The sequence below is a fragment of the Diceros bicornis genome, chromosome 1 (genome assembly GCF_020826845.1).
Source record: "Diceros bicornis minor isolate mBicDic1 chromosome 1, mDicBic1.mat.cur, whole genome shotgun sequence".
NCBI lineage: Eukaryota > Metazoa > Chordata > Mammalia > Perissodactyla > Rhinocerotidae > Diceros > Diceros bicornis.
Window position 1 is genome coordinate 63,558,442 of NC_080740.1, and position 26,317 is coordinate 63,584,758.

Here is a 26,317-nt window from a genome sequence, read left to right on the forward strand (position 1 = left end):
AATCATTGAGAGAAGCAACCTCCAAACTTTTTTTAAACTATTAATTGTTCTCCTCTCCATACAGAGCAATTTTTTAATTTTACCAAATATCTCAAGAAGGTATCTATGACTTTTAAAAACTCAACAGTTTAAGTTAGAGTGAATGGCTTAAATAATGAAACTGTACAGCCAAAAGCAAAAATTCACAAACACACACATATACCCCCCACTTAAAATGAGGTTCATATTCTAAGTTGCAATGAATTTGTGAATATCAGAAAACGTTTTCAAAAGTTTTATGAAATCCATCACATGAATAGATTAAAAAAGAAAAATCACATAATCATATCAACAGATGCAAAGAAAGCATTTGACAAAATCGAACTCATGATAAAAACTCTCAGTAAACTAGAATAGACGAGGACTTCCTCAACTTGATAAAAACCACAAAAGATCTACAGCTAACATCATACTTAACGATGAGAAGAAACTCAAAGCTTTCCCACTAAGATCAGGGACAAGCCAAGGATGTCTCCTCTCACCACTCCTCTTCAACATTGTACTAGACATCCTCGCTAATGCCATAAGGCAAGAAACGAAAATAAAAAGGTATACAGATTGGGAAGGAAGACATAAAACTGTTTTCATGCATAGATGGCATGATTGTCTGTAGAAAATCCAAAATAATCAACAAAAAACCTCCTGGAACTACTATATGATTACAGCAAGGTTGCAGGATACACAGTTAATAGACATAAGTCAATTGTATCCCTGTATACCAAGAATGAACAAGGGGAATTCGAAATAAATTAAAAATATAATAAAATAAAAACACAATATCATTTACACTAGCACTCCCCAAAATTAACCACTTGGGTACAAAACTAATAATATATACATAAGACCTATATGAGGAAAACTACAAAACTTTGATGAACAGAATCACAAAAGAACTAAATAAATGGAAAGATATTCCATATTCATGGACTGGAAGACTCAATATTGTCAAGATGTCAGTTCTTCCCAACTTGACCTATAGATTCAATGCAATCCCAATTAAAACCCCAGCAAATTATTTCATGGATATAATAAACTGATTCCAAAGTTTATATGGAGAGGCAAAAGACCAAGAATAGCCAACTGACTATTGAAGAATAACAAAGCTGGAGGACTGATACTATCTGACTTCAGGACTTACTACAAAGTTACAATAATCAAGACAGCGTGGCACTGGCAAAAAAAATAGACAAATAGATCAATGGAACAGAATGCAGAGCCCAGAAACAGATCCTTATAAATATAGTCAACTGACCTTTGACAAAGGAACAAAGGCAATACAATGAAACAAAGATAGTCTCTTCAACAAATGTTACTGGAACAACTGGACATCCACATGCAAAAGAATCAATCTAGAGACAGACCTTACACCCACCACAAAAATTAGTTCAAAATGGATCATGAATCTAGATTTAAAACACAAAACTATAAAGCTCCTAGAATATAACACAGGAGAAAACCTAAACGACCATGGGTATGGTGATGCCTTTTGAGATACAACACCAAAGACACAATCCACAAAATAACAGATAAGCTGGACTTCATTAAAATTAAAAACTTCTGCTCTGTGAAGGACAATCAAGAGAACTAAAAGACAAGCCACAGATTGGGAGAAAAGATTTGCAAAAGACACATCTGATGAAGGACTGTTATCCAAAATATACAAAGAACTCTTAAAACTCAACAATAAGAAAACAACTTGATTAAAAAATGAGCCAAAGACCTTAACAGACACCTCACCAAAGAAGATATACAGATGGCAAATAAGCACATGAAAAGATGCTCCACATCATATGTCATCAGAGAAATACAAACTAAAACAACAATGAGATATCACTACACACTTATTACGATGGCCAAAATCTAGAACACTGACAACACCAAATGCTGACAAGGATGTGGAGCAACAGGAACTCTCAAACATTACAGGTGGGAAGGCAAAATGGTACAGCCTCTTTGGAAGACAGTTTGGTGGTTTTTTACAAAACTAAACATATTCTTACCACACGATCCAGCAATCCCACTCCTCAGTATTTACCCAAAGGAGTTGAAAACTTATGTCCAAACAAAAACCTGCACATGGATATTTACAGTAGCTTTATTCATACCGCCAACACTTGTTAGCAACCAAAATGTCCTTCAGTAGATGAATGGATAAATAAACTATGGTACATCCAAACAATAGAATTATTATTCCGCACTAAAAACAAATGAGCTATCAAGCTATAAAAAGAAATGGAGAAACCTTAAACACATATTACTAAGTGAAAAAATTCAGCCTGAGAAGGGTACATACTATATGATGCCAACTATATGACATTCTGGAAAAGGTAAAACTATGGAGACAATAAAAAGATCAGGGCTGGGAGGGAAGAGAGATGAAAAGGAAGAGCACAGAGGATTTTTAAGGCAGTGAAAATACTCTATATGATACTATAATGATGGATATGTGTCATTAAACATTTGTCCAAAGCCACAGAATGTACAACACCAAGAGTGAATCCTAAGGTAAACTACGGACTTTGACTGATCATGGTGTCAATTTAGGCTCATCTTTGGTAAAAAAACGTACCATTCTGATGAGTGATGCTGATAATGGGGGAGGCTATACTTGTGTGGGAACAAGGCATATATGGGAAATCTCTGTACCTTCCTCTCAATTTTACTGTAAACCTAAAACTGCTCTAAAAAAAGAGTCTCTGAAAAAAGATTCTATGAAATAGTGTATTTAAAATTCAAACCACAGCAAAATATATAAACATCAAGAAACAAGTTAGAGATAGCAGTTCAAAGATACATCCATAGCTTTTTAGCCTAATCCCATAGTTAGGTCAGCAGTACCAAACCAATGAGATGATGAAGAGGAAATACAAACATGAAACTCAGATACTCACTTGCTTTTTCTTCAAGTCTTTGAGGGCAGCAAAATCATCAGGAGAGTCAGAAGGAACACTTGTGACCACACCAGTGCCTTATAAAAGAAAGTGTGAAATTAACTAACACAACCAGAATGCGATTAGTGAAGTATTTCTAGAAAGAAAGAAACTCTTTACCTTTATCCTCATTAATGGTGAGCATTGGGAGAACATAGATCACCTTATAAGAAGTTAAAGGTGCAGAAAGTGATGCACCAAGAATTTCCTGTGTAAGAAAAAGATCACCATAAAAGGTAAAGAAACTTATTTTAACTATTAAAATTTAAAACAACGTTAATATTTTAAGCCCCGAGAAGCTAATAATCAAAAACACATGAAGTAAAACAAAATTCATTCTTTTATAACTACTAGACTAAAAATAATGGTAAATAATTATAATACCCAAACTGGTAAGGTTGTGAAGAAATTAGTACAATAATACATTGCTTGTAACATTGTACTCCTTCAGGAAAGCAACATAGGAATCCATAGCAAGACCCGCAGAAATTTTCACACAACTTGGACCCAGCAATCCAATCGTAGGAATTTATCTCAAAGGAAAAAAAATTATCTTTTCTTTGAGAACTCTGCCCAATGCTGTGTTAACGACACTAGCAAAACCTGGAAACAACTAAAACTTTAAATAATAGAAAAATTATTTTATAAAGATATGAGACAACAATAAGATAGAATACTGTATATCCATTTAAAATGATAATTAGGAACACAAACTGAATTAAAAAGACATATTTAGTTTCTTAAAAAAAAAAAATCAGAAGATCTGACAATACTGGACCCATATTCTCTCTCTTTTTTTTTTTAATTTAATTTTATTTTTTTTTCCCCCAAAGCCCCAGTAGATAGTTGTATGTCATAGCTGCACGTCCTTCTAGTTGCTGTATGTGGGACTCGGCCTCAGCATGGCCAGAGAAGCAGTGCGTCAGTGTGCGTCTGGGATCCGAACCCGGGCCGCCAGCAGTGGAGCGGGCACACTTAACCGCTAAGCCATGGGGCCGGTCCTGGACCCATATTCTCTTTTGGCAACAAACAGCTTGCAGCCTCTTATATAGCTAAGGAATGCACTTTTCAATTCTACACAGTTCCCACCCATCCCACTTTATTCATATAAATAAACTGCTTTTATGGAATTTACAGTCATATGGATGAAGACTAAATATCATAACAATCTTAAAGGTTGAAAGCTATTTTTAAATTTTACCACCCATTTTCCTCACTCCAGAATCTGCTCAAATTAACATGGAAAGAAGTTGCATTAAGAACAGGAAAAAATTTGTGGCTTTAATACTGTTCCCAAAAACTTCTCAGACAGAACACCAGCATCAGGAACTAGTGAAATGTGGCAGCACTGCTTATTAAAAAAAGGGAGGAAACAATTCAAATATCCATTATAGTGAATGGTTAAATAAGCTGTGGTATAACCAAAAAATGCAATATTATGTAGCTGTAAAAAATAAGAACAAGGAAGCTGTTCATGTACTGATAAAAGGATTACCAAGGTACAGTTAAGTAAAAAAGAAAGCAAGATGCAGAACAATGTACTAAAGTATACTGTCATTTGTGTATTAAAAGAGGGAGAAAGAAAACATATGTATGTATCTGCTTGTGTATACATGAAATACTTCTGGAAGGATACAGGAGACAGCGATTTTACTTACTGCCTATGGAAAGGGAAATTGAGTTACTAGGGATATCTTCTGCATCTTCCTTGTCTTTTGAATTTTGAGTCTTATGAATGTTTAACAATTTAGTTAGGGCAGGCCCCGTGGCTTGGCGGCTAGGTGCGCACGCTCCGCTGCTGGCAGCCTGGGTTCAGATCCCGGGCGCGCACCAACGCACCGCTTCTCCGGCCATGCTGAGGCCACATCCCACATACAGCAACTAGGAGGATGTGCAGCTATGACACACAACTACCTACTGGGGCTTTGGGGGAAAAATAAATAAATAAATAAAATCTTAAAAAAAAAAAAAAAACAATTTAGTCAAAAAATTAGTTTACAAAATAAGTAAGAAATAAAAGTTCAATTCAAAAAATGAATTGAGATGGTATTCTACTCATCTTTTTCTTTTAAAAAGTTATTTATTAAGATACCAAAGATCAGCATTTACCAAAGGGAATGAAACACACTCAGCAATACTAACAAGTAAATAAACTATAAGGATAAGAGCTATGTAACCGTCCAGATTTAGTTAACATCACCCAAGACCTTCTTTTCAGGAAAAAAGCAGCTGCAATTCCACACAAGAAGGGAATCATATTCAGAAAGTAATATAATGTCTACTGCAGCGATTAAATCTCCTGGGAAGGACTGTACTTTTGAACCAGATACTTACCTGAAACATAAGATTTGAAAATGCTATTTTAGTGATGTAGTCACAGTGAATACACTACAGCAATAAAAAAAAGAACAAACTACTCCTACACACAACATGTATGGCTCTCACAGACACAATGTTGAGCAAAAGAGCCAGACACAAAACAGTGCAGATTGTATAATTCCATTACGTGAAGTTCAAGAACAGCAACTAATCTTTGGCCACTGAAGTCAGAGCAGTGGCTACCCTTAGAGGAGACGGGTAAGTACTGACCATGAAATGGACAGCAAAGTGCCTTCTGGAGTCCTGGAACTGTTCTATATCTGGATTTGGGCAGTGCTTACATGAGCATATACACATATGAAAATGCACCAAAATACACACTTATGATTTACACATTTGACTGTATGTATACCTCAATTAAGAAAAAAATGCTCTTTTCTCAAGCTTCATTGCCGGAATTTTCCCCTGAATTTATACACTAAAATAAAAATCTGCTACCCAACTTACCTCTCCCATTAATTCTTTAACAACAGGCACTACTCCATTGTCTTTGGTAAAGCCCTGGTATGACATATTCCTGGCAGCTCTTTGGGTACAGATGAATATATCACCATTCACTGTCTCAAACCCAATGTACTTCATATCAGGGCGAACCCAACAATTTGTCTGTCCAAACATGGTCTCAGGTCTGAGAGTAGCAGCTACCAAGAAGATATTTTTCCCTTTCAGGCCACTAAGAAGAAAAAATATATATTTATGCAAAAACATGTTGTGGATTCTATCACAACTATCTGACATTTCCAAAAGATAAAGCAATAACTGTTTGGCAAACCTACCTTAATTTGGATGGGTATGGCTCAAGCACTTTCAACTTGATTAAAGTGTATTCCTGAGGTGCAACACCCTAAACAAATAAAACAAAAATTTGAGAGTAAAAAAAGACTTGGATTAAACCAACTAATCTATATGAGAGATCTGATTCAAATTTCTAAGATGGGTTCTTGCATTGTTAGAATAACTCTTCCAATGAAGAGACCGCCAGTGGTGTGCTGACCACATGCACATAATGTACAAGAAGAGACTTGGGAGACCACCCTCCCAACCCACACCAGACCAGAACTGGTAAAGGAAGCCCAGACTCTACTGAATGAGGATGGTTTGCTGAGACGAGGACAGAAAAACAAAAGAAGTGACTTGGAGTAATCAGCCAAAACAATGTTTGCCAAAATGGGAGCTAGAAGATACAAACACCAATCTCACAGAGTGGTCATCACAGACATACACTGGACCAGGGGTCAGATGATGTGGATTCGAAACTTAGCTTGGGCCCTTACTAATGGCTTGACCCAAGAGAATCACAATCTCTCTGAGCCTTTGTTTACTCAACTGTAAAAGAACTGTGCTGTGCTTCACAGAGGATTGTCCCAAGGAACACATAAGATAATGGGTAGGAAAATACTTTGAAAAACTATGACATACTAATGAAATTTAGGATACTGCTACCATATACTAAAACGTAATATAGGGGCCGGCCCCGTGGTGTAGTAGTTAAGTGCGCGCACTCCGCTGCTGGTGGCCCAGGTTCGGATCCCGGGTGCGCACTGACACCACCGCTTGTCAAGCCATGCTGTGGCAGCATCCCATATAAAGTGGAGGAAGATGGGCACGGATGTTAGCCCAGGGCCAGTCTTCCTCAGCAAAAAGAGGAAAGATTGGCTGGATGTTAGCTCAGGGTTGATCTTCCTCACAAAAAAAAAAAAAAAAAAAAACTTAATATAGTCAGTAAACTGGGCCTTCTTAAGTCTCTCAAATCTTTCAAAATTTTGATCAACTCTCACTTCTATCAGATAAGTTACATCATAATTGAAGGCTGATTTTGAAAAGTAGTTGCTAGACTACAAATGTGTTCAAAGGTGGTAACAGAGAATGATGCACTCATAGGGACTCCTAAGTTCAGATCCTGGCATTATCATTGATTTACTGTGCCCAGGCTTTAGGCAAATCACTTACCCTTGCTTGACTCAAGTATTACAAGGAATAATGTTACTAATGTGTCCTACAGGAATGTAGAGTGAAGTATTTTGGAAATAAGCAAGTAGGCACATGATCAAAGCAAGTATAAATGGAATCTGCGCACATCAGTTAGCCACGTATCTTATTACCACCCCCTACACTGTCTTTTCAGAGCATGTATTCTCCAGGCGGTGCTTTTCAAACATTAGCATGCATACGAATCACATTGAGAGCTTGTTAAAAGACAGATTCCTGGGCTCTATCTCCAGAGCTTCTGATTCAGTAAGTTTGGGGTGAGGCTCAAGAATGTGCTTTTCTATCAGAAGCTGATGCAGCTGGTCCTAGGACCATTCTTAGAGCAGCAAGGTCCTAGATAACATACAGGTACCTATAATAATATTCTGCTTCTCTCTTCACAGCCACCAGAGTATCATGACTATATACCCCAGCACTAGACTGAAGTTATTTTTAGGTTTCTGATCTATTTCTTAAACTGTTTGGCCATATTAAGAATTATTATAATAGCTACTCTATGTCACAAATAATTACCTCTCCAGTGTGTCTGTCATGATCCAGACAAGGCTGTCCATCTTTTGGAGAATAAATGGTATACCTAAAAAATAAATAATAAGTGATAAATATTATTCTAATATACAAGTTTTATATTAACATATTGCTTGGCTGGGAATACTGAACAGAATCTTTAGTGAGATCATTAAAACCAACACTCCTATTCTCCCTGGTTCTATTTGTCACTAACACTAACCAGCTCAGAGAAATTAAGACATTGGCAAGACAAAAAGGAAAACAAAGGATACAAGAGAACAAAAGGAAAAAAAAATCATAAAAAGAGAAAGGATAAAGGGAAAAAGTAGGCCAGGGAGCACTGAATTACAAGGCAGGAATTATATAATTTGCCTTTATTATACTGAAGGACAACAAACTCACCGCTTCCCAAATTTAACTTTGCTTCTTTCTCTTAATGTTAAAAACTGCCACCTGACAAATGAATCATAGTAAGGATTAACATCAGTAGTGATGAACGAACGACGCCAATCTACCTACAGAAGGAGAAAGGAAAAGGTAAGCTTTGAGAAATTCGTATAGTCTCTGAATGAGAATTCCCACGAGTCAATTATTTACTCTTCTACTCTTTATTTTCCAACTTAGAATTATATCAAATATTAAAAGAAAAACAAAAATTTTCAAGCTCCACCTATTAAATATATATCACATTACATTAATTTGTGTTTAATATGTAAGTTTTTAAACACACACATTTGTATATTAAACATACAGGAATTATAATAAATTAAGAAGGAACACTTAAATAATACCTTTATGTATTCCTAAATATTTAAGCTCAACTTTGGCTTCTTCATCTTCTTTGAATAGAATTCCTTTCTAATAATTGCTAATATATGGATATACATTCCAATGCAACAAATATTTAAGTACTTCATTGCTTACATGGAGGCCCATGAGTTCTAATCTGACAATAATAATACTGATTCTTTAATGGAATACAGGTGAAATATATTATTCTAAATTAAGAGGGGGTCCAAAGTTCATATAATCACATAAATATAAATGTGTTCTCCATATTTTCATAAACTATGGGGGTGACGGGCATACCTTCAAACCCAGTCTCTTGAGATCTTGAATAGCCAGTGGTGGGAAATAATCAAGCCAATGTTCTGCTTCAGAAAATTTGACTATCTCTTCATCAGACAGACCAAGGGACTTCATAATGCCCCACTGGTATTTAGAAGATCCAGCTTTAGCAGCAGCTTTACTCTGAAAATAACCAGCAAAAATAAACTCCATCAAAGAACAACTGACAACTGGTTTAACAAATTCCAGAACCACAATAATTTTAAGTGAATAATCCCATTTGGTAATTTTTTAATTCCAAAACAGTGCTGTTGATATGTCATAATACTGCAAGATTTAGATGTACTGTTTTGTCTGCCAAACTGTACAGTCTGATACTAAATAGGACTCTAATACCAAAGAAAACTAAACAGGTGGAACCATAAAGAATTATCATCACAAAGATAAGATCTCAGCACCAAACCTTCTCTATTTCCTTTTTTCTAATACCACAAGCATCTTTTTCAGTTATGAATAAGCTATTAACAAGAGTTTCCTCCTTTTTCAATATTTACCAATAACAAAAAGGCAACCAAATACCAGGTTAGAGGTAAACAAAGGAGTTGAACTACAAAACAATAAGGCAGGACAAGAAATTTGGGGGGTGATGGAACTGCTCTGTGTGGTACTGTGGTGGTAGAAACATGATTCCACGCATTTGCCAAACCAACACAACTATACATGACAAAGTGAATTTTACTGTATGTAAATTTTTTTAAAAAATCAACCAGGATGATGGAGGAACCCAAGATGGAATGCAGAGTGTGACAAATGTACCTAACTGTATTACAAATATATGACATAACCACACTGAAGGGAGCAGGAAAGAAAGGAGCTTTAGAACTAATTTGAGAACACTGTACTCACTAGATTCTAAAGACAAAAAGAACTACACACAAACATTGTACTTTAGTTGGTAAAATTGTTTCTCCCTGGCCGGCCCCGTGGCTTAGCAGTTAAGTGCGTGCGCTCTGATGCTGGCGGCCAGGGTTCGGATCTGGGGCACGCACCGTCGCACCGCTTCTCCGGCCGTGCTGAGGCCGCGTCCCACATACAGCAACTAGAAAGATGTGCAACTACGACATACAACTATCTACTGGGGCTTTGGGGGAAACAAATAAATAAATAAATAAATAAATAAAATTAAAAATTGTTTCTCCCAGGGGTATAGATTAACAATTCTGAAACGACTAGTAGACTAGGATTGAACAAATAAATATACTGTAAATAATGACAGCCAGGTTTCTCACTGCTGGAGAAATAAGTCACAAATAAGCAAAGGAAGAATGCTAGAGTCAGCCCCATGGTGCTAAAATGGAGCCAAGGGTATCAGTATGAACTTTATAGAAATATATATAGATAAAGAAAGAAATATAGACATGTGCATATTCGTGGGTCAGTAAACATACATATTATTTCCTTGCTCTTTCTATGGAGAAGGCCTAGAAACAATCAGCATACCTAGCACTCAGAGCTTAGTTTCTAAATATCATTTTTCAATAAAAGGAAACAGGACTCCTTGGAGAAGTGGTTGATTCCTAGGCAGAAATAGGGAAAATACAAAATGAGCCTGGAGCACCTGGGGGCACCAGAAAGTAAGAAAGTGCTTAAAAAAAAAATGATGGGGGCATGTCAGATGGACACAGGAGCCAACCTAAAAGACTCTCGATAGCCAAAGCTAGAACAATTTGAGCAATAACAACAACAAACCCCACCCTCCCAAAAAAACCAATAGTATTAGATTACAACTCAAAGAATAAAATAAACATGCATGAATCCATACTGATATTAAAAAAAGTGAATAAATAAGTATATGAGGGAAAAAGGACAACTCTTCCTTTCAGAAGAATTCCAGATAATAAATGTAGAAGGAATGAGAGAAATGGAAAATCCCCATTAGAACACCACAGTAGTAAGTATTACAGGCAAGATCCACTGATGAATGCTATAATTAGTAAGCAAATATTGAAAAAGAAACAAGATATTATTTCCATAGCCTCAAAGTATCTCTCCCAAAATATATATGAATTACAAAGAGAAAAATGGAAACTTTACAGTAGAAAAACCTGGCAGACACCACCTAAACCAAATAATCAAGGTTAACATCACCAGTAATAAGACATATCAATATCATATACTCCCTAATATGATGCATTAAGGACCACCTCTCAATCTACTCATGCGAAAGCACTAGACAAACGCAAATTGAGGGACATTCTATAAATTATCTGACCGGTATCTTCAAAAGCGTCAAGGTCATGGAAGCCAAAGATAGAGAAGAATAAGAAGACATACCAAGGAGACATAACAACTAAATGCAATATGGGATCTTGGATTGGACCTCGGAACAGAATAAGGACATTAACGAAAAAACTGGTAAAATCCAAATGCAGTCTGTACTTTAGTAAACAGTATTGTTCAAATGTTAATTTCTTAATTTTAAGGATTGTACCATGGTTATATAAGATGTAACATTAGGGGAACTGGGTGAAGATTATAAGGGAACTCTGTACTATTTTGCATAAGTACTGGGAATGCACATATAAATCAGACAAATATAAACATAAAACTTCAACCAAAATAAATATCATCAACCACCAAACCTTTTTTCCTTTAGCTTTATCCTTAATTATTATATCTTCTGTTTTAACACTGATCTCTTCCTCCTCCTCTTCTTCATCTGGAAAATCAGGGGGGCAACCATAAAGCTCTATTTCTCTTTTCAATTTATCAGCACATGCCTGTAACAAACACAACATTAGAGAGAGTGATGTTCAAAATGCAAGGTAGAAACAATTTGAGTGTTTTGTTGTTTCCATGGCCAACTAAAATTGACTTTGAAATTTTCTGCAATACATCTATACATAAGTGGATCATTATATAAAATTCAAATGGTATAAATCAAGTACCTCAAAATTTGCTAATTTATATATTAGCATTTTACTTCATTTACTCGGCAAGCATTTATTCAACATTCAAGTACTCAATGTAGTATACTATATGTTAGGCGTTAGAAGACAAAAATATACAAGATATAGTATTGTCATTTTGAATAACATTAATAACAGCATTTCTCAATTTAAAGATTACTGTCACATATACTCTATCAATTATCATCACAAGCCTGCTAGGGAGATAGGACAGGTATTAAGTTAGAAAACAGACACTGAGAGATGAAATGATTTATCCAAGGTTATAACACTACTAAGCCACAGAACTAACACATGAACCTGGGCTTCTCAGCCCAGCTCTTCTCAACTATACCATAATGAGTCCGCTGTCAAAAACACAGATGACACCAAGGAGACAGTGTTAAAGTTATGAGAAAAATACAAATATAGAATTGTGAATTTTAAAAAAGGAGAAGGACTCTTCTACGCAGAAGAATTTCAGTTAATGAAGAGGAAAGAACGACACAACTAGAAAGTCACCATTTTACAATCACCAATTCAATAACTGAAACAGGCAAGGATCATCAAAGGATGCTAAAACCACTAGCTTATTGGGTAACGAGATATTCAGAGGCTTTCAAAGTATCATCCCACAGACTACTTTTTAATTAAAAAGGGGAAAAGTCACCTTTAGAATGAAGAAATCTGGCAGTTATTAACTTAATATCACTAAAATGGAACAAACTGCCATTATATGTGTTTTGATGTGATACAATGGGAAGTTTCTACCTCACCAGTATATTATTCTTGTCAAAATATTTAACCCAAATCTAATCATTAAAAAACAATCAGAAAATTCAGATTATGGGATGTTCTACAAAATAATTGGCCTATATTCTTCAAAGACATCAATGTCATGACACTGATACTAAAAGAACCAGACACTAAAAGAGATACTAAAGAGAACTGATAATCAAATGCAATGTGTGATCCACAAAATAAAAAGCAAAAAACTGCCAGAAATGACATTTTGGGACAACTAGAGACATCTGACTATAGATTAGGTAAAGATGATAACATTATATCAATGTTCAATTTTTTGGAGGGGGTAATGGGACTATGCTGATGTTAGAAGAATGCCCTTGTTCTCAAAGATACATGCGGAAGTATTTAGGGGTGACATGTCATGATGTCTGCAACTTACTTTCAATGAGTTCATAGAAAAAGGGAGAAGAAAGCATGCATGTATTATATGTGTGTTGAGAGACAGATCTAAAGCAATTGTGGTGGGGCCGGCCCCGTGGCTTAGCGGTTAAGTGCGCGAGCTCCGCTGCTGGCGGCCTGGGTTCGGATCCGGGCTCGGATCCCAGGCGTGCACCCACGCACTGCTTCTCCGGCCATGCTGAGGCCGTGTCCCACATACAGCAACTAGAAGGACGTGCAGCTATGACATACAACTATCTACTAGGGCTTTGGGGGAGAAAATAAATAAATAATTTTAAAAAAATAATAAAGCAATTGTGGCAAATGTTAATACTTGGTAACATAGGGGCCGCCTGTGGCGTAGCGGTTAAGCGTGCGGGCTGTGTTGCCGGCAGCCCAGGTTTGGATCCCGGGTGTGCACCGATGCACCACTCAGGCCATGCTGTGGTGGCGTCCCACATAAAGTGGAGGAAGATGGGCACAGATGTTAGCCCAGGGCCAGTCTTCCTCAGCAAAAAGAGGAGGATTGGCATGGATGTTAGCTCAGGGCTGATATTCCTCACAAAAAAAAAAAAACAAAAAAAAAACTTGGTAATATAAGTGAAGGGTATATGGGTGTTGATTGTACTACCTTTTTACCTTTTCTGTAGGTTTGACTATTTTCAAAATAAAAGGTTGGAGGATAAAAAGAAATGGGAGTTAAATTTCCCAACTCTATTTAGGGAATCCTTTCAACTCTAGTTTTCTGGCCCATTCTTTATTGAGAATTATTTCCAATATAAATTTATAACAAATGACTTTTGCAAAAAATGATCAAAATATGCAAAAAACAACTGTTTTTTATGCCAACATCCCATATATGTCATGAATGCACAAAATACTGTGCATTTTACTTGTTAGCAGTTATTTTCTAATTCTAAAACAGAAATATGAATATATAAGGTAACCAAACGATATCAAAATTACTTAGAAATCACTTAGACCTTAAAGTGTGCCCTTTATTTGAGCACTTCTTCAAATGTTTTTTAAAAATTAATCTTCACTATAATATAAATTCAACTCATTTCAAAGACCACTTTAATATAACACAGAAGTATCTGAAAATCCTATTTCAAGCTTTTGAATTGGATATTACTATTTGCTCTAAGCTAAAAAGAGTAGAAACCAATCCCAAAAGCAATCTTACCTTAATAGGCATTCCAGTACAGTGTAAACCAAAGGGAAAGAGACAGTTTTTTCCCTTTAATCTCTGGTATCCTACTGCAAACTACAGAAAGAAAATTAAATTTAAATTACAAATTTAAATGCTAGACAAACACAAAATGCTGACTTTTCACAAAAATCATCAGTTTAGTTTTCCTCTTCTCATCTTCCTTTAGAACACCACCAGATTTTACAGTCATGCCAAAATTCTAGCCCACTATCCTTTTTTTGTCTTTTCACCAATTATATATGAATATGTATACATACCTAGACCCTTGCACACATATACACACAGCATATGAAAATTAAATATAAAAATAAGGGCCAGCCCCATGGCTTAGCAGTTAAGTGCGCGCACTCGGCTGCCGGCAGCCGGGGTTCAGATCCCGGGCGGGCACCGACGCACCGCTTCTCCATGCACTCGGCCATGCTGAGGCCGAGTCCCACATACAGCAACTAAAAGGATGTGCAACTATGACATACAACTATCTACTGGGGCTTTGGGGGAAATAAATAAATAAAATTATTAAAAATATATATATATATAAAAATAAAATTACTTAAATGTAAAAATTATGCTTAAAATCAAGGAATTCTAAGTTCTCTTAACAGGAAGTAAATTGTATAGATGCCATTTTCTTCAAAATAGTATTTATTAAAGACCTTCCATCCCCTTGTATTAAACACAGAGGAAGCTTTACCTCACATTTGGATAAAGAAAACGCGTGTCCCAAATGAAGGCGCCCATTCATATATGGATATGGGAAGGTTACAAAGTACTTGTCCTTGCTGCAAAACAATCATGGAAAAAAGAAAGTACAGAAAAGAAAACGTTAAGTTCCTCTTGCAATGAGGGGGTAGGGTGGGGGGAATGCTTGCTTAAATAACCTGTTTAAATTTTAGTTATTTAAAAGACATTTATAATTAAATTTATAAATCCAGAAATTAAAAGCTCTCTAAAATTGAAACTTACTTTTGATTTAGAAAGAATAAGATATTTATAGGTGGCTATTAAAGAAATAAATATCCTTGTAGCAAATACTGGAGGTTTAAGAAGCTAAAACACTGAGTAAAGACGATATACTAAAAAAAAAAATTTTTGTTAATATTCATAGGAATCTGGATTAATTTAATGTTTTCCTGATTAAATGAGATTTGTTTTCATTAGATACATATAAAGCAATTCAAAGTCCCTCAGATAAAATAGAACATCCTCAGTATTACATGATACCTGGTAAATTCACTCAAAAAGCATGTTTTTTAAAGGTGTTATTATGTTATATTCTTTTTTCTTATGAATCAAATGTATCTAACATACATAAGTTATGAAGCACAGTAAAATGAACATCTGTAAACACACCATTCAACTTATGAACCTACGGAAGCTACCTGTGTTCTCCCACTATCCTACCAGAGATAACGAGTATCTTAAAATTTACTTTGGTCATTCCCTTGTTTTTGAATAGTTTGCACGTGTCTGTGCCCTTAAACAATATATCATTTAGTTTCGCTCACTTGTGAGCTTTATTAAAAAAACGGTGCACTTCATAGAGACTTCTGCAGTTCGCTTTCTTCATTCAACTTTATATTTCTAAGTTTCTTCAGTTCATTTTCTTTCACTGAACAAAGCAGCTTTTTCAGTTCACTTCTGATTACTTCAAATTACCTTAAAGTTGACCAAAATTCTAGAGCCAAATAGAAGCTTCAAATTATAGTTTAAAGCATAACACGAGACTTTATATTACAGTAAACTCTTTTTCTCTTAAAAAAAAAACTCCATTAGATTGTAACTTAGTAGCAAGGAGGATAGACTTTGGAATCAGAAAGTCCTGAAAAGAAGTCTAGGCCCTGTCACTTCCTAGCTATGCAACTTTGAGCTGGTTACTTAGCCTCTCTGTGCCTCAGTATCCTCATCTATAAAATAGGGATAAAAATATTGCTAACCTTAAAGGGTTATTACGAAGATTAAATGACAATACACATGTAAAAAAATGGCATATTTCCTATTGCCTTCGCATACTGAACAGTTAAGTGTTCAGTATTACCTACTATTATTGTTGTCAATGTATTTCCTCAGCTCTAAGCAGTACATTTTCCTACATTTCAAAGTATCTTAAATTGAGATGCATCTTATAATTGATGCATATATTTACTGCGCTACTGTTTTGGGGTAGTAATTTTGGTTTTGTTTTTCTCCAATATCATATCATTATCTATGTTTGTCTTATAATCAGTAATTCTTAACATCAAGCCAATACAGTATTTATTACATAGTATCTTCAAACACAGACACTTCAAAATTTATATTTTGGGTCTTTGAAGATAATTATCACTATAATACGATTCTCTCTAATAGAATGATTTCCTTTTATCAGTCAGCAAAGATAAAACTTCAAAACATCTTCCTTTGTTTAAACATGAAAAATATTGGTTTTAAAAAAACCTTTATGTAGAAAAAATCCTTTAAGAATTCCACAGGAAAGAAGATCCTAATTTGAAATGCAGAAAGCAGAAGTCACCACCTTCAGCCTGTTTCAGACATTATAAATACAATATCCTTTCCACAGAGCAGTTTCTGTAGCCAATGGTTTTGGAAACACAATGTGTAGAACTTCAAAAACCATTACTCACCTAGTCTGCCTCTCTAAATTAGATGCATTGACCTCAAACACTTTCTCAGAATCCCATTTCTGTTGGATTTCTTTCTCAATCTTCTTCAAAAAGTCCACTTTAGCTGTTCCTTTTCTTTCCTATTAGACACAGAAGAGACAGAATAATCCACCCTATACTACAACAGGCTTGCTTTAGAAAAAGAAAAAAAAAAACAATTGGGTTCACACAGAACTGAGCTGTTTACCGACAGATCAATTTTTCCTCTGCTATCTTGAAATTTAAATAAACAAGATTAAAAATTAGGGCTATCACAACCTATCCACTTCAAACCTCAAAGGGATTTTACTTACTTATATATTTACTTACTTAAATATATAAAAAGCTTTGAAATACTTTTTTTAAATTAGCTCCTACAATATAACACTGTTGTCAAACGTTCCTATTTAGTTAAAATATACGAACACTTAGACAAGTATAGGATGAAGCAGCGTCTGCCTGCCAAGCTGCAATTATGCCCATCAAAGGAGAACGTTGAGGCCCAGTGGGTAGAGGTCGAGGGAGGATTAGTCATCTGTGTGTTCTTTTCAAGGACGCTGATGAAGAACTTCTCTCCAAAATCATTAACAGACTATTAATACGAAATTTAAATGAAACAGAGAACGGCCAGCACGCCTCTAGTATATTGGATCTACCTGGCAACATTCCCATCATCCCTTAAGCCACCCTTGGACAAAAGTGAAAGGAAAGAACATGCATCATCACTCTAACTCTGAAAAAAGGCGAGTTAGAGCTTCATTCTTAGTTTGTGACTCTGTGAAAAAGAATTAGCTGCTAATAGCAAGTGTGCTGAAGCTGGAAAGGAACACAGCACTTAAGGAACAGGCAGGTGTGCTGAATACCAGTGGACCCTACACAAACATCTAATTCTGTTTTGAAAGCTTAATATTAGTTTCTAGAATTTTATTTTCTGGTATAAACTCACCTGAAATGAAATTAGATTTTCTTCCCCTTCTTACTGGTTAAAATTTCCAGATTCTGCAGCATTTTCAGAAGACAAAATACCTAGGTTCTACTTATACTTTTACAACCTACTAGACAGATGACCTTGCCAACTTACCTGACCTCTGGATCTCAGTCTCTTTTAATCATGCCTCCCTCTGTCCTTCCATCCAACAATTTAGAAAAAGCCTTTCTACTCACATCACAGATACACTGGATTCTTAGACAGCCATTATTTTAAATGATTACACAAACCTGAAGTACTATACAAAGAGGAATTCTGTGCAATCAAAAAAACTCAAACTGACCACTATTTCTCCAAAAACTATCTTAAACATACCTTGTGTATTATGTAATAAAAATAACTAATAGTATTAAAATTACGTAAGATTCAGTACAAATCTATCATAAAATTGTCAACTCAGTTTTACTATTTTCAGTTTTCTATATTTTAAATCAAAGAATGGTTTACTATTCCTTTGTATTTTTTTAAGTAAGTTTAAGAAGGACAAGCAGGAGGTCGGCCCCGTGGTGTTGTGGTTAAGTCCGGCGCTCTCTGTTTCGGCAGCCCAGGTCCGCAGGTTCATATCCCGGGCGCAGGCCTACACTACTCATCAGCCATGCTGTGGTGGCGTCCCACATACAAAATAGAGGAAGATTGGCACAGATGTTAGCTCAGGGTGTATCTTCCTCAGCAAAAAAAAAAAGGAGAAGAAGAAGAACAAGCAGTGAAAGATGAAATGTCAGCTCACAAGAAGGAAGTGAAATGATGCACTAAAGAACTTTGCCACAAAGGCAGAGAGGAAATGAGAAAGAATTCCATAATTTGAAAAGTTATGGATATAACAAGTTTCTCTAGGAACCACAGGAAAATAAAAGTGATGAGTAAATTTTCTGTTTCTGTAAATCCTGACTGGATCATAATTTCTGTGAGTGGAAATTATATCAAAACACAAATCCGATCAAGTTAATCCCCCTTCAGAGGCTGTCTACTGCTCTCAGGATAAAGTCCATACTCTTAAACCTGGCACTCAAGGCCCTTCTTGTCTCATCTCTGCCAGGCCTCTTCCTCCTTCCCTCTCCTCCATTCCCCTCACCACCACTCCAGGCCTATTAAGCCACCTGCATTTTCCCAAATGTGCCAAGCTCCCTCTCTCACCTCTGGGCCTTTTTTCAAGCTATTCTCCCTGCCTCATACCCCACCAATCTCTTTGTCTAGCTATCTCATCCTTAGGTCTCAGCTAATTTCCTGCTTTGAATCCCCAAGAGTTTATGAGATGCCATTCTTACTACATTCCTACCTACCAATATTTCCCCCATGAGAGCACTAATCACACAGCAGTGTCAGTATCTGTCTGTCTTCCCCACGGGACTTTAAGTTTGTTCATGGTAGGGACTGTGTCTTGTTTCTCATTCCTTGATGTCTAGCTTATAGCAGCCTTTCAATAAATATTTGTTGAATATTTAAAGATTTTAAAAGAGAAGTGAATAACACATTGCCGGCTTTTGCATATTGTGGCCATAAAAAAATAACATAGACTAGGAAGTGGGTTGCATATTTGAATCAAGGTGCTAAGCAATTTGGACTCTTTCTCAAGAATTTCCAAAACTAAGTGTGGTTGCATAAGGTATTTCCTTTTCCAAGAAAGTAGAATCCTGCATTTATTTACTTCTTCCCATTCCTGCTACCAACCACTTTCATTTAGACCCTCAGTTCCTTTGCCCTCTCTTACTGCAAAACCCCTCTTCACAAGTAACCTTCAAGTTACAAGTCAGTCTCTCTATTCCTATATACGCTAACTTCTATTTTCAATTCTAATATACAAGGACTACCGTTTGAAAATAAGCTATGGCAGAGACAGCAGGTTACCTATGCAATATTGTTCCTTCCCTTTCTACTTCTGCAACAAAAGCCCAGTCTTATTTAGGGTAGTGCCACAGAGGCAGCTAAGTGTACTCTTCTACCTTTCCAGAATTTGCCATTAAATTGCAGCAGTGTGACCAGGTTCTGGCAAAGGAGTTTTGGGCAGAAGAAAGTAAGTCACTTCCTCTCGGCCCTTAAAACAGCATGTACAACTCCTAACAGCCAAATTAACCTGTAGGTAGAGTAGGCACAGTGCCTAGAGCCCACAATACTTTATGGGGCTGACAAACATATTTTAATTTCTTTTAAAATCAAGAAAAAAATGAACTTTAAGGTTAAAGTAAAAAACTTTAATATATAATATCAATATATTTCTCTTTATACCAACACAGTTGTAAAATATAATTTTTCATATTTTTTACAGAAGAAAGGGCCCACGAAGGCAAAAGTATGTAGGACCTCATGAAGCCTAGTTGTACCTGCTATCCTAGGGTCATGGGTCATATGAAATCCCACTATATCATTACTAAATTCCTCTTTACTTTAACCAGCTTGAGTTGGCTTCCATTGCATGCAACCAAATGATCTCGAAGACATTTACCCAATTAGGCTGTGAACTCCCAGCAGGCAGCAACTCTTAGAACAAGTCACCTCAGCACCAAGTACAATGCCATAGACACAGAAGTTACGTGACAAATATTTTTTGCTTAAAAATGACCATGTCACCCACTTTAAAGAAAAACATGAAAGCAATAGTCTTCACAAATTACTTAGAACTGTGTTTCCTTTCACTGTACTGAGCAGGCTAAATGCATAAAAGCTCTTCTTTGAGGTTTCTGCTTCTCAGAAAAAGTTGTTCCTTAAAACCTCAAAGGTCGACTGTAACGAAATCTAATACTGGCCCTAGCACCAACTTGTTTCATAACCTTGAGTAAGTCCCTTGATCAATCTGAGTCTCAATTTCTTCATTAGTATTCAACCAGACAAGTGGTTATTTTAACTAGTTAAAAGGTTATTTAACTAGATCAGAGTTAACTAGATCAAAGTTAACTAAACTTTGGCACCATTGATATTTTGGGCCAAATAATTCTTTGTTTTCTAGGGCTGTCTTGTGCATTGTAGGATGTTTAGGAGCATCCCTGGCTTCTACCCACTAGATGCCAGTAGCACACCCCGCAGCTGTGATGCTCAAGAATCTCCAGACCAAATGTTCTCTACGAGACAAAATCACCCCCAGTCGAGAACCACTGAACTAGATAATAAACTATTTCATATATTCACAGTATTCTGCAGTTCTTAAAACTTTTATGAACATTAACTTATTTGACCTTAACAACAACCCTAAGAAGTGGGTAGACCAGTGATGATTATCATTTCAAAGATGATGAATCTGAAGCTCAGAGATCATGCCAGCAAATTGTCGAGTTGGACAAAAACCCTCATCTTCTGATTCCTAGTTCTGCTTTCTCTTGTTATTCTGGCTATATCCTAGCTCCACCACTTACTAGCTGTTGAACCCTAAATAGCTTCCTTAACCTCTTTAAGCCTCCATTTCTCTACCTATCTATAAAATGGGGTTAATATATACCTATCTTGTATTATTATTATGAGGATTAAAAGAGATAATACACCTGAAGAAATTAGCACAGTGCCAGACCCATGGTAAATGCTTAATAATATTAATCATTATCACAAAGAAACAACTGGATATCATGTACTTTTGATTAGGTGTGAAATGGCATTGTGGTTGTTTTAAGAGAACTTATCATTATACAAAAAAAAAAAATCTTACGAAAATATGTATGGATAAAATGGTACAGTGCCTGGAATTTGCTTAAAATGAATCCTGAGGGGGGCCGGCCCAGTGGCGCAAGCGGTTAAGTGCACGCGCTCCGCTGCTGGCGGCCCGGGGTTCGCCGGTTCGGATCCCAGGCGCGCACTGACGCACCGCTTGGCAAGCCATGCTGTGGCGGCGTCCCATATAAAGTAGAGGAAGATGGGCAGAGATGTTAGCCCAGGACTGGTCTTCCTCAGCAAAAAAAGAAGAGGATTGGCAGATGTTAGCACAGGGCTGATCTCCTCACAAAAAAAAAAAAAAATGAATCCTGAGGAGTGGAGGGGGAGGGTCTGGAGGAGGTATATATGAAACAAGATTATTGAAGTTGGGTGATGGGTACATGGAAATACATAATACTATTATTATTTCTATTTTTTTCACTATTTAAATTTTCCAAATTTAAAGTTTAAAAACAATAAATTTTCTTAAAGTTGGCTATTATCTTTATTACATCATATCCCCAGGTCTCCTCTAACAGTCTGATATGTAACTAAAAGGGATTAAAACTGTCAAAAGCTCTATAAAATACTCCTATGATATGAAAAAAGTATATTGTTTACTCTTTACAAATTCAACTGTAAAATAAAAACTAATTTTTTATCCATGCTATTCCATGTTTATTGTCTTATACACTTTACTACTGGTAAGGTTTCCTTTGGAAAGAGTTAGAAAATTTTCCTTATAGGAAGATGCTTGCAGAAGAAATTTCCCAATTAGTTTCCAACTGGTAATAGTATAATGATTAAGAGAAGGGGCTCCAGAATGGGACAAAATGAATTCAAATTCCACCTCTTAGTAGATCTGATGCCTTATTTTCCCCATCAGTAAAATGGGGATAATAATAGCACCTTCTTTTATAGGGTTGTTCTGATGAAAACTTATGTAAAACACTAATGCCTGGCACAAATTAGGCAATCAATACATTTTAACTGTTATTATTATTACTTATTCTTTCTTAAAAGGACCTCTTGTTAGATTCTTCCAATAAAACTAATGTTAGCCCGGTATCATGACAGCGTAAAACATGAATATTTTCAGAGGCCAACAAGTAAATGAAGTGAAACAACAATATCTACCAGAAATACCGCCAGTTCCCTTATACATAAAAAAAAAAAGAAAAAAAATGTATTAAGGTCTTCCAAACTGAAAAGCCCATTCCCATTAACACCAACCAAAAAAAAGAAGGACCTGCATATCCCACCCTGGCTGAGGATACCACCTAGATGGGGTGGGATTGGTGAGGAAGCACTGAGCAACTTGGAACAAAAAAAACACTGGACCAGGGATCACAAGGCATGGGTTTTCCTGGAAGGCAGGATGGCATAGTTCTTGAAAAAAAGAGTCAATCCGTTTGAGTTCTAATCCACTTTCACCATGTACTAGCTATGAGAACTTGGGCCTGTTAAGCTCTCTAAGCCTGGGTTTCTTCACTTGTAAACTGCAGAGAATAAGAGTGCCTACCTCACACAGATTAATGTGAAGACTCAGTGACACCATGCAAATAAAAGCTAAACACAAGGCATAACACATACGAAATGTTAGTGATATTATTGGTCCTGACTCTGCTAGAATTCCAACTCTAATAACTCTTCAACCCCACTGAGACCTATTGATCCTGATCCTTTTTCACGAACCCTTAGGCCCTTCCACCCCATGTCTTCACTGCCCTCCCTTACGTCCATCTGTATAATCACTCCTTTGCCTTTCTCTTCATCATTCTTGCCTGGCAAAACTTCAACCCTCCTATCTAGTTGCTCTATTCCTTCACTCAGGCAGCTGAAAAAGGCAGGAGACAAACATTCAACCATGCTGACCAGACTCAATTTAAATTCATCACCACAGGACCGGCCCCGTGGCTTAGCGGTTAAGTGCACTGGCGGCCCAGGTTCGGATCCCGGGCGCGCACCGACGCACCGCTTCTCTGGCCATGCTGAGGCCGCGTCCCACATACAGCAACTAGAAGGATGTGCAGCTACGACATACAACTATCTACTGGGGCTTTGGGGGAAAAAATAAATAAATAAATAAAATTATTAAAAAAAAAAAAAAATTCATGACCACGGAGCCAGCCAGGTGGTGAAGCGGTTAAGTGCGCATGCTCTGCTTTGGTGGCCCAGGGTTCGCAGGTTCGGATCCTGGGTGCGCACCCACGCACTGCTCAAGCCATCCTGTGGCGGTATCCCATGTAAAGTGGAGGAAGATGGGCACGGATGTTAGCCCAAGGCCAATATTCCTCAGCAAAAAGAGGATTGGCATCGGATGTTAGCTCAGGGCTTATCTTCCTCACAAAAAAAAAATAAATAAATAAATAAATTTCATGACCACTAACATCAAGCGATGTCCAGCAATACTTCTAATTTCTGAAATCCAGTTTGTTACTCCTTCTCCTAGACCAGTGCTTCTCAAACTCTAATGTGTGTACTGTCCAATACAGTGGCCACTAGACACGTGACTATCTTTTTTTTCTTTTTTTTGGTGAGAAAGATTGGCCCTGAGCTAACACCCGTTGCCAATCTTCCACTTTTTGCTGAGGAATATTGGCCCTGAGCTAACATCCGTGCCCATCTTCCTCTATTTTGTATGTGGGATGCTGCCACAGCATGGCTTGACGAGCACTGTGCAGGTTCGGGCCCGGGATCCAAACCCACAAACCCTGGGCAGCTGAAGCAGAATGCACAAACTTAACCACCAGGCCACCAGGCTAGCCCCCAAATGAGACTATTTAATTTTAAAATTACATTAAAATTCAGTCCTTCAATTGCACTAGCCACATTTCAAGTGCTCAACAGCCACATGTAGCTAGTGGCTACCAAATTAGTGCAAATATAGAACATTTTCATCACTGCAGAAAGTTCTATTGACAGCAATGTCCTAGACAATTGTTTCATATCTTCTTCCCCCTCCTCAAACCTCCAACACTTCCTTCCCATCCTTATTTTTAGCTGATAATCTTGGTTCCCATTTCACTAAGAAAACAGAAGTGAACAGAAATTTCCACAGCCTTCCTCATCATGTCTATGGACCTACATGCATCTGTACCCAAATATTCTGCCTTCTTTCCTATTACTATAGATGAGCATGGTCCTTTTTAACCCTCCACTCATGCACATGATCTCATCCTCTCTATTCTATTCAGGAACGTCATTCCAGGGATTCTCTCTCTCTTTTGCAACAATTTTTCCTTTTTACAGGATAATTCCCATGAGCATACAAACATTGTATAATTTCTCCTGTCATAAAAAAAAAAAAAAAAAAAAAGCCCTATTTTGACCTTCATCTATTACCCCATTCTTCTGCTTTCCTTGATAGAATTTCTCAGGAGTTGTCCATACTCATTATCTCCAGTGCCTCTCTTCCCATTCTTCCTTGAACACACTTTTCAATCGGCAACCTACAGGGCCTTATATGACCTACATCCACCCACCAATCAACAACCCCACACACACACACAAACACACACACACACCATCATCTCCCCCCCCACCCCCCCAGCCCACCCCAGCTCACTGTCCTTTGGACATACAACCCTCCTTGCTTTTCACTCAAGCTGTTGCCTCTGCCTGGAAGTCTTTTCCTCCATACAGTTGCATGGCTTGTGCCCTTACCTCCTTCTTGCCACAACGCCACCTTCTCAGCAAAGCCTTTCTTGATCGCTCTTTTAAAACTGCAACTCTACCCTGCCCCACACTCCCTAGTCTCCTCTTCCAGGTCTACTTTTTTCTATAGCACTTATGGGCACCCGACATATTTTACCATATATTTTAGTATATAACCACCCACACACACACACGTAAACCCCATAAATGCAGATATTTTTGTCTGTTTTACCGGTAGGCGCTCAATAATTGTTTTGTTGAAAGGAAACATCAATGTTACATACTCCTCTCTCTCCAAACTGCTTTTAGCAACTTCAGTGAAATAACACACATAACACTAAGTAGTCTGTAAAGTTAAAGACATGGGCTCCTGGCTCATCAGCTAGCAAGAAAAGGCACATCCTCACAACAGCCACACCTTAAGCATGAGGGGCAATGCCTCCCCTTTCTTGAGAAAAGGATTTTTCTCTTCAGGACAGCGGCTACCACAAGGAACCCCTAAATTCTGGCAAAAGCAGATAGATCAGCCAGGTTCTAGGGCCCAGCCAAGCGGATTCTCTTCCCGCCAAAACTCACCGCCATGGCGCCGCCCAGCCGACTCGGCAAACCCACGACAGTGACCTCGGTGATCCCCCCTCAAAGGAGTGGTTACGACCTTTCCCCTCCCTCTTGGGGCAGTCAGGCCTCCCAAGACACTAAAGCACACGCTTCACACCTGATGAGGCAATCGCCGGGTCACTACTAACTACCGCCGGGTGCATCTCCTAGCCCTCCGGGGATTGTAGTTCCTACGCCAATAGAGCCCACGCCCAGCAGGTACCTATTGACTACAATTCCCAGAGAACAACGGGATACCGGATGTCTACCCGACAAGCCACTCAGAGGTGACAGCGGTAGTGACGTCAAGAGCATGTTGAACTACAAAGTCCATGGTGCAGTTCGGGGTCGCAGAGTGTCGCGAGGGCACCCCGGCAAAGGTGGAGTTCTCGGCCTGCAACCTTTTCACCCTGTGGAGCTGGTTTGGGTGTCTGTCAGGATAGCAGGATGCAAGGTTTATTAGTCTTCAGTGACTGAGGTGCTAATTATGGCTTGCCACTGTGCACAGATATTTATGACTGTCAGTGGCATTCAACAGTCCAGAATTTAGATATTTTATA

At 37.4% G+C, this 26,317-nt stretch overlaps 1 protein-coding gene across 3 annotated transcripts in view; it reads right to left on the minus strand.

The window, feature by feature from the left end:
• LARS1 (leucyl-tRNA synthetase 1) overlaps positions 1-25,853 on the minus strand; it is a 61,898-nt gene extending 36,045 nt beyond the window's left edge. Inside the window, exons 1-12 of one of the 3 annotated variants that reach the window (XM_058543268.1) lie at positions 25,737-25,853; positions 16,883-17,001; positions 14,953-15,040; positions 14,235-14,315; positions 11,558-11,695; positions 8,937-9,098; positions 8,250-8,362; positions 7,851-7,914; positions 6,125-6,192; positions 5,796-6,021; positions 3,090-3,177; positions 2,931-3,007 (exon numbers count right to left, since the gene is read on the minus strand). In XM_058543268.1, the coding sequence (XP_058399251.1) occupies positions 2,931-3,007; positions 3,090-3,177; positions 5,796-6,021; positions 6,125-6,192; positions 7,851-7,914; positions 8,250-8,362; positions 8,937-9,098; positions 11,558-11,695; positions 14,235-14,315; positions 14,953-15,040; positions 16,883-17,001; positions 25,737-25,742 (1,230 nt within the window). In that variant the 5' untranslated portion in view covers positions 25,743-25,853. Of the gene's footprint in view, positions 1-2,930; positions 3,008-3,089; positions 3,178-5,795; positions 6,022-6,124; positions 6,193-7,850; positions 7,915-8,249; positions 8,363-8,936; positions 9,099-11,557; positions 11,696-14,234; positions 14,316-14,952; positions 15,041-16,882; positions 17,002-25,578; positions 25,683-25,736 lie in introns of those variants that run through there. The other 2 variants (XM_058543258.1, XM_058543277.1) reach the window with 2 other exon arrangements.
• Positions 25,854-26,317: the final 464 nt, after the last annotated feature.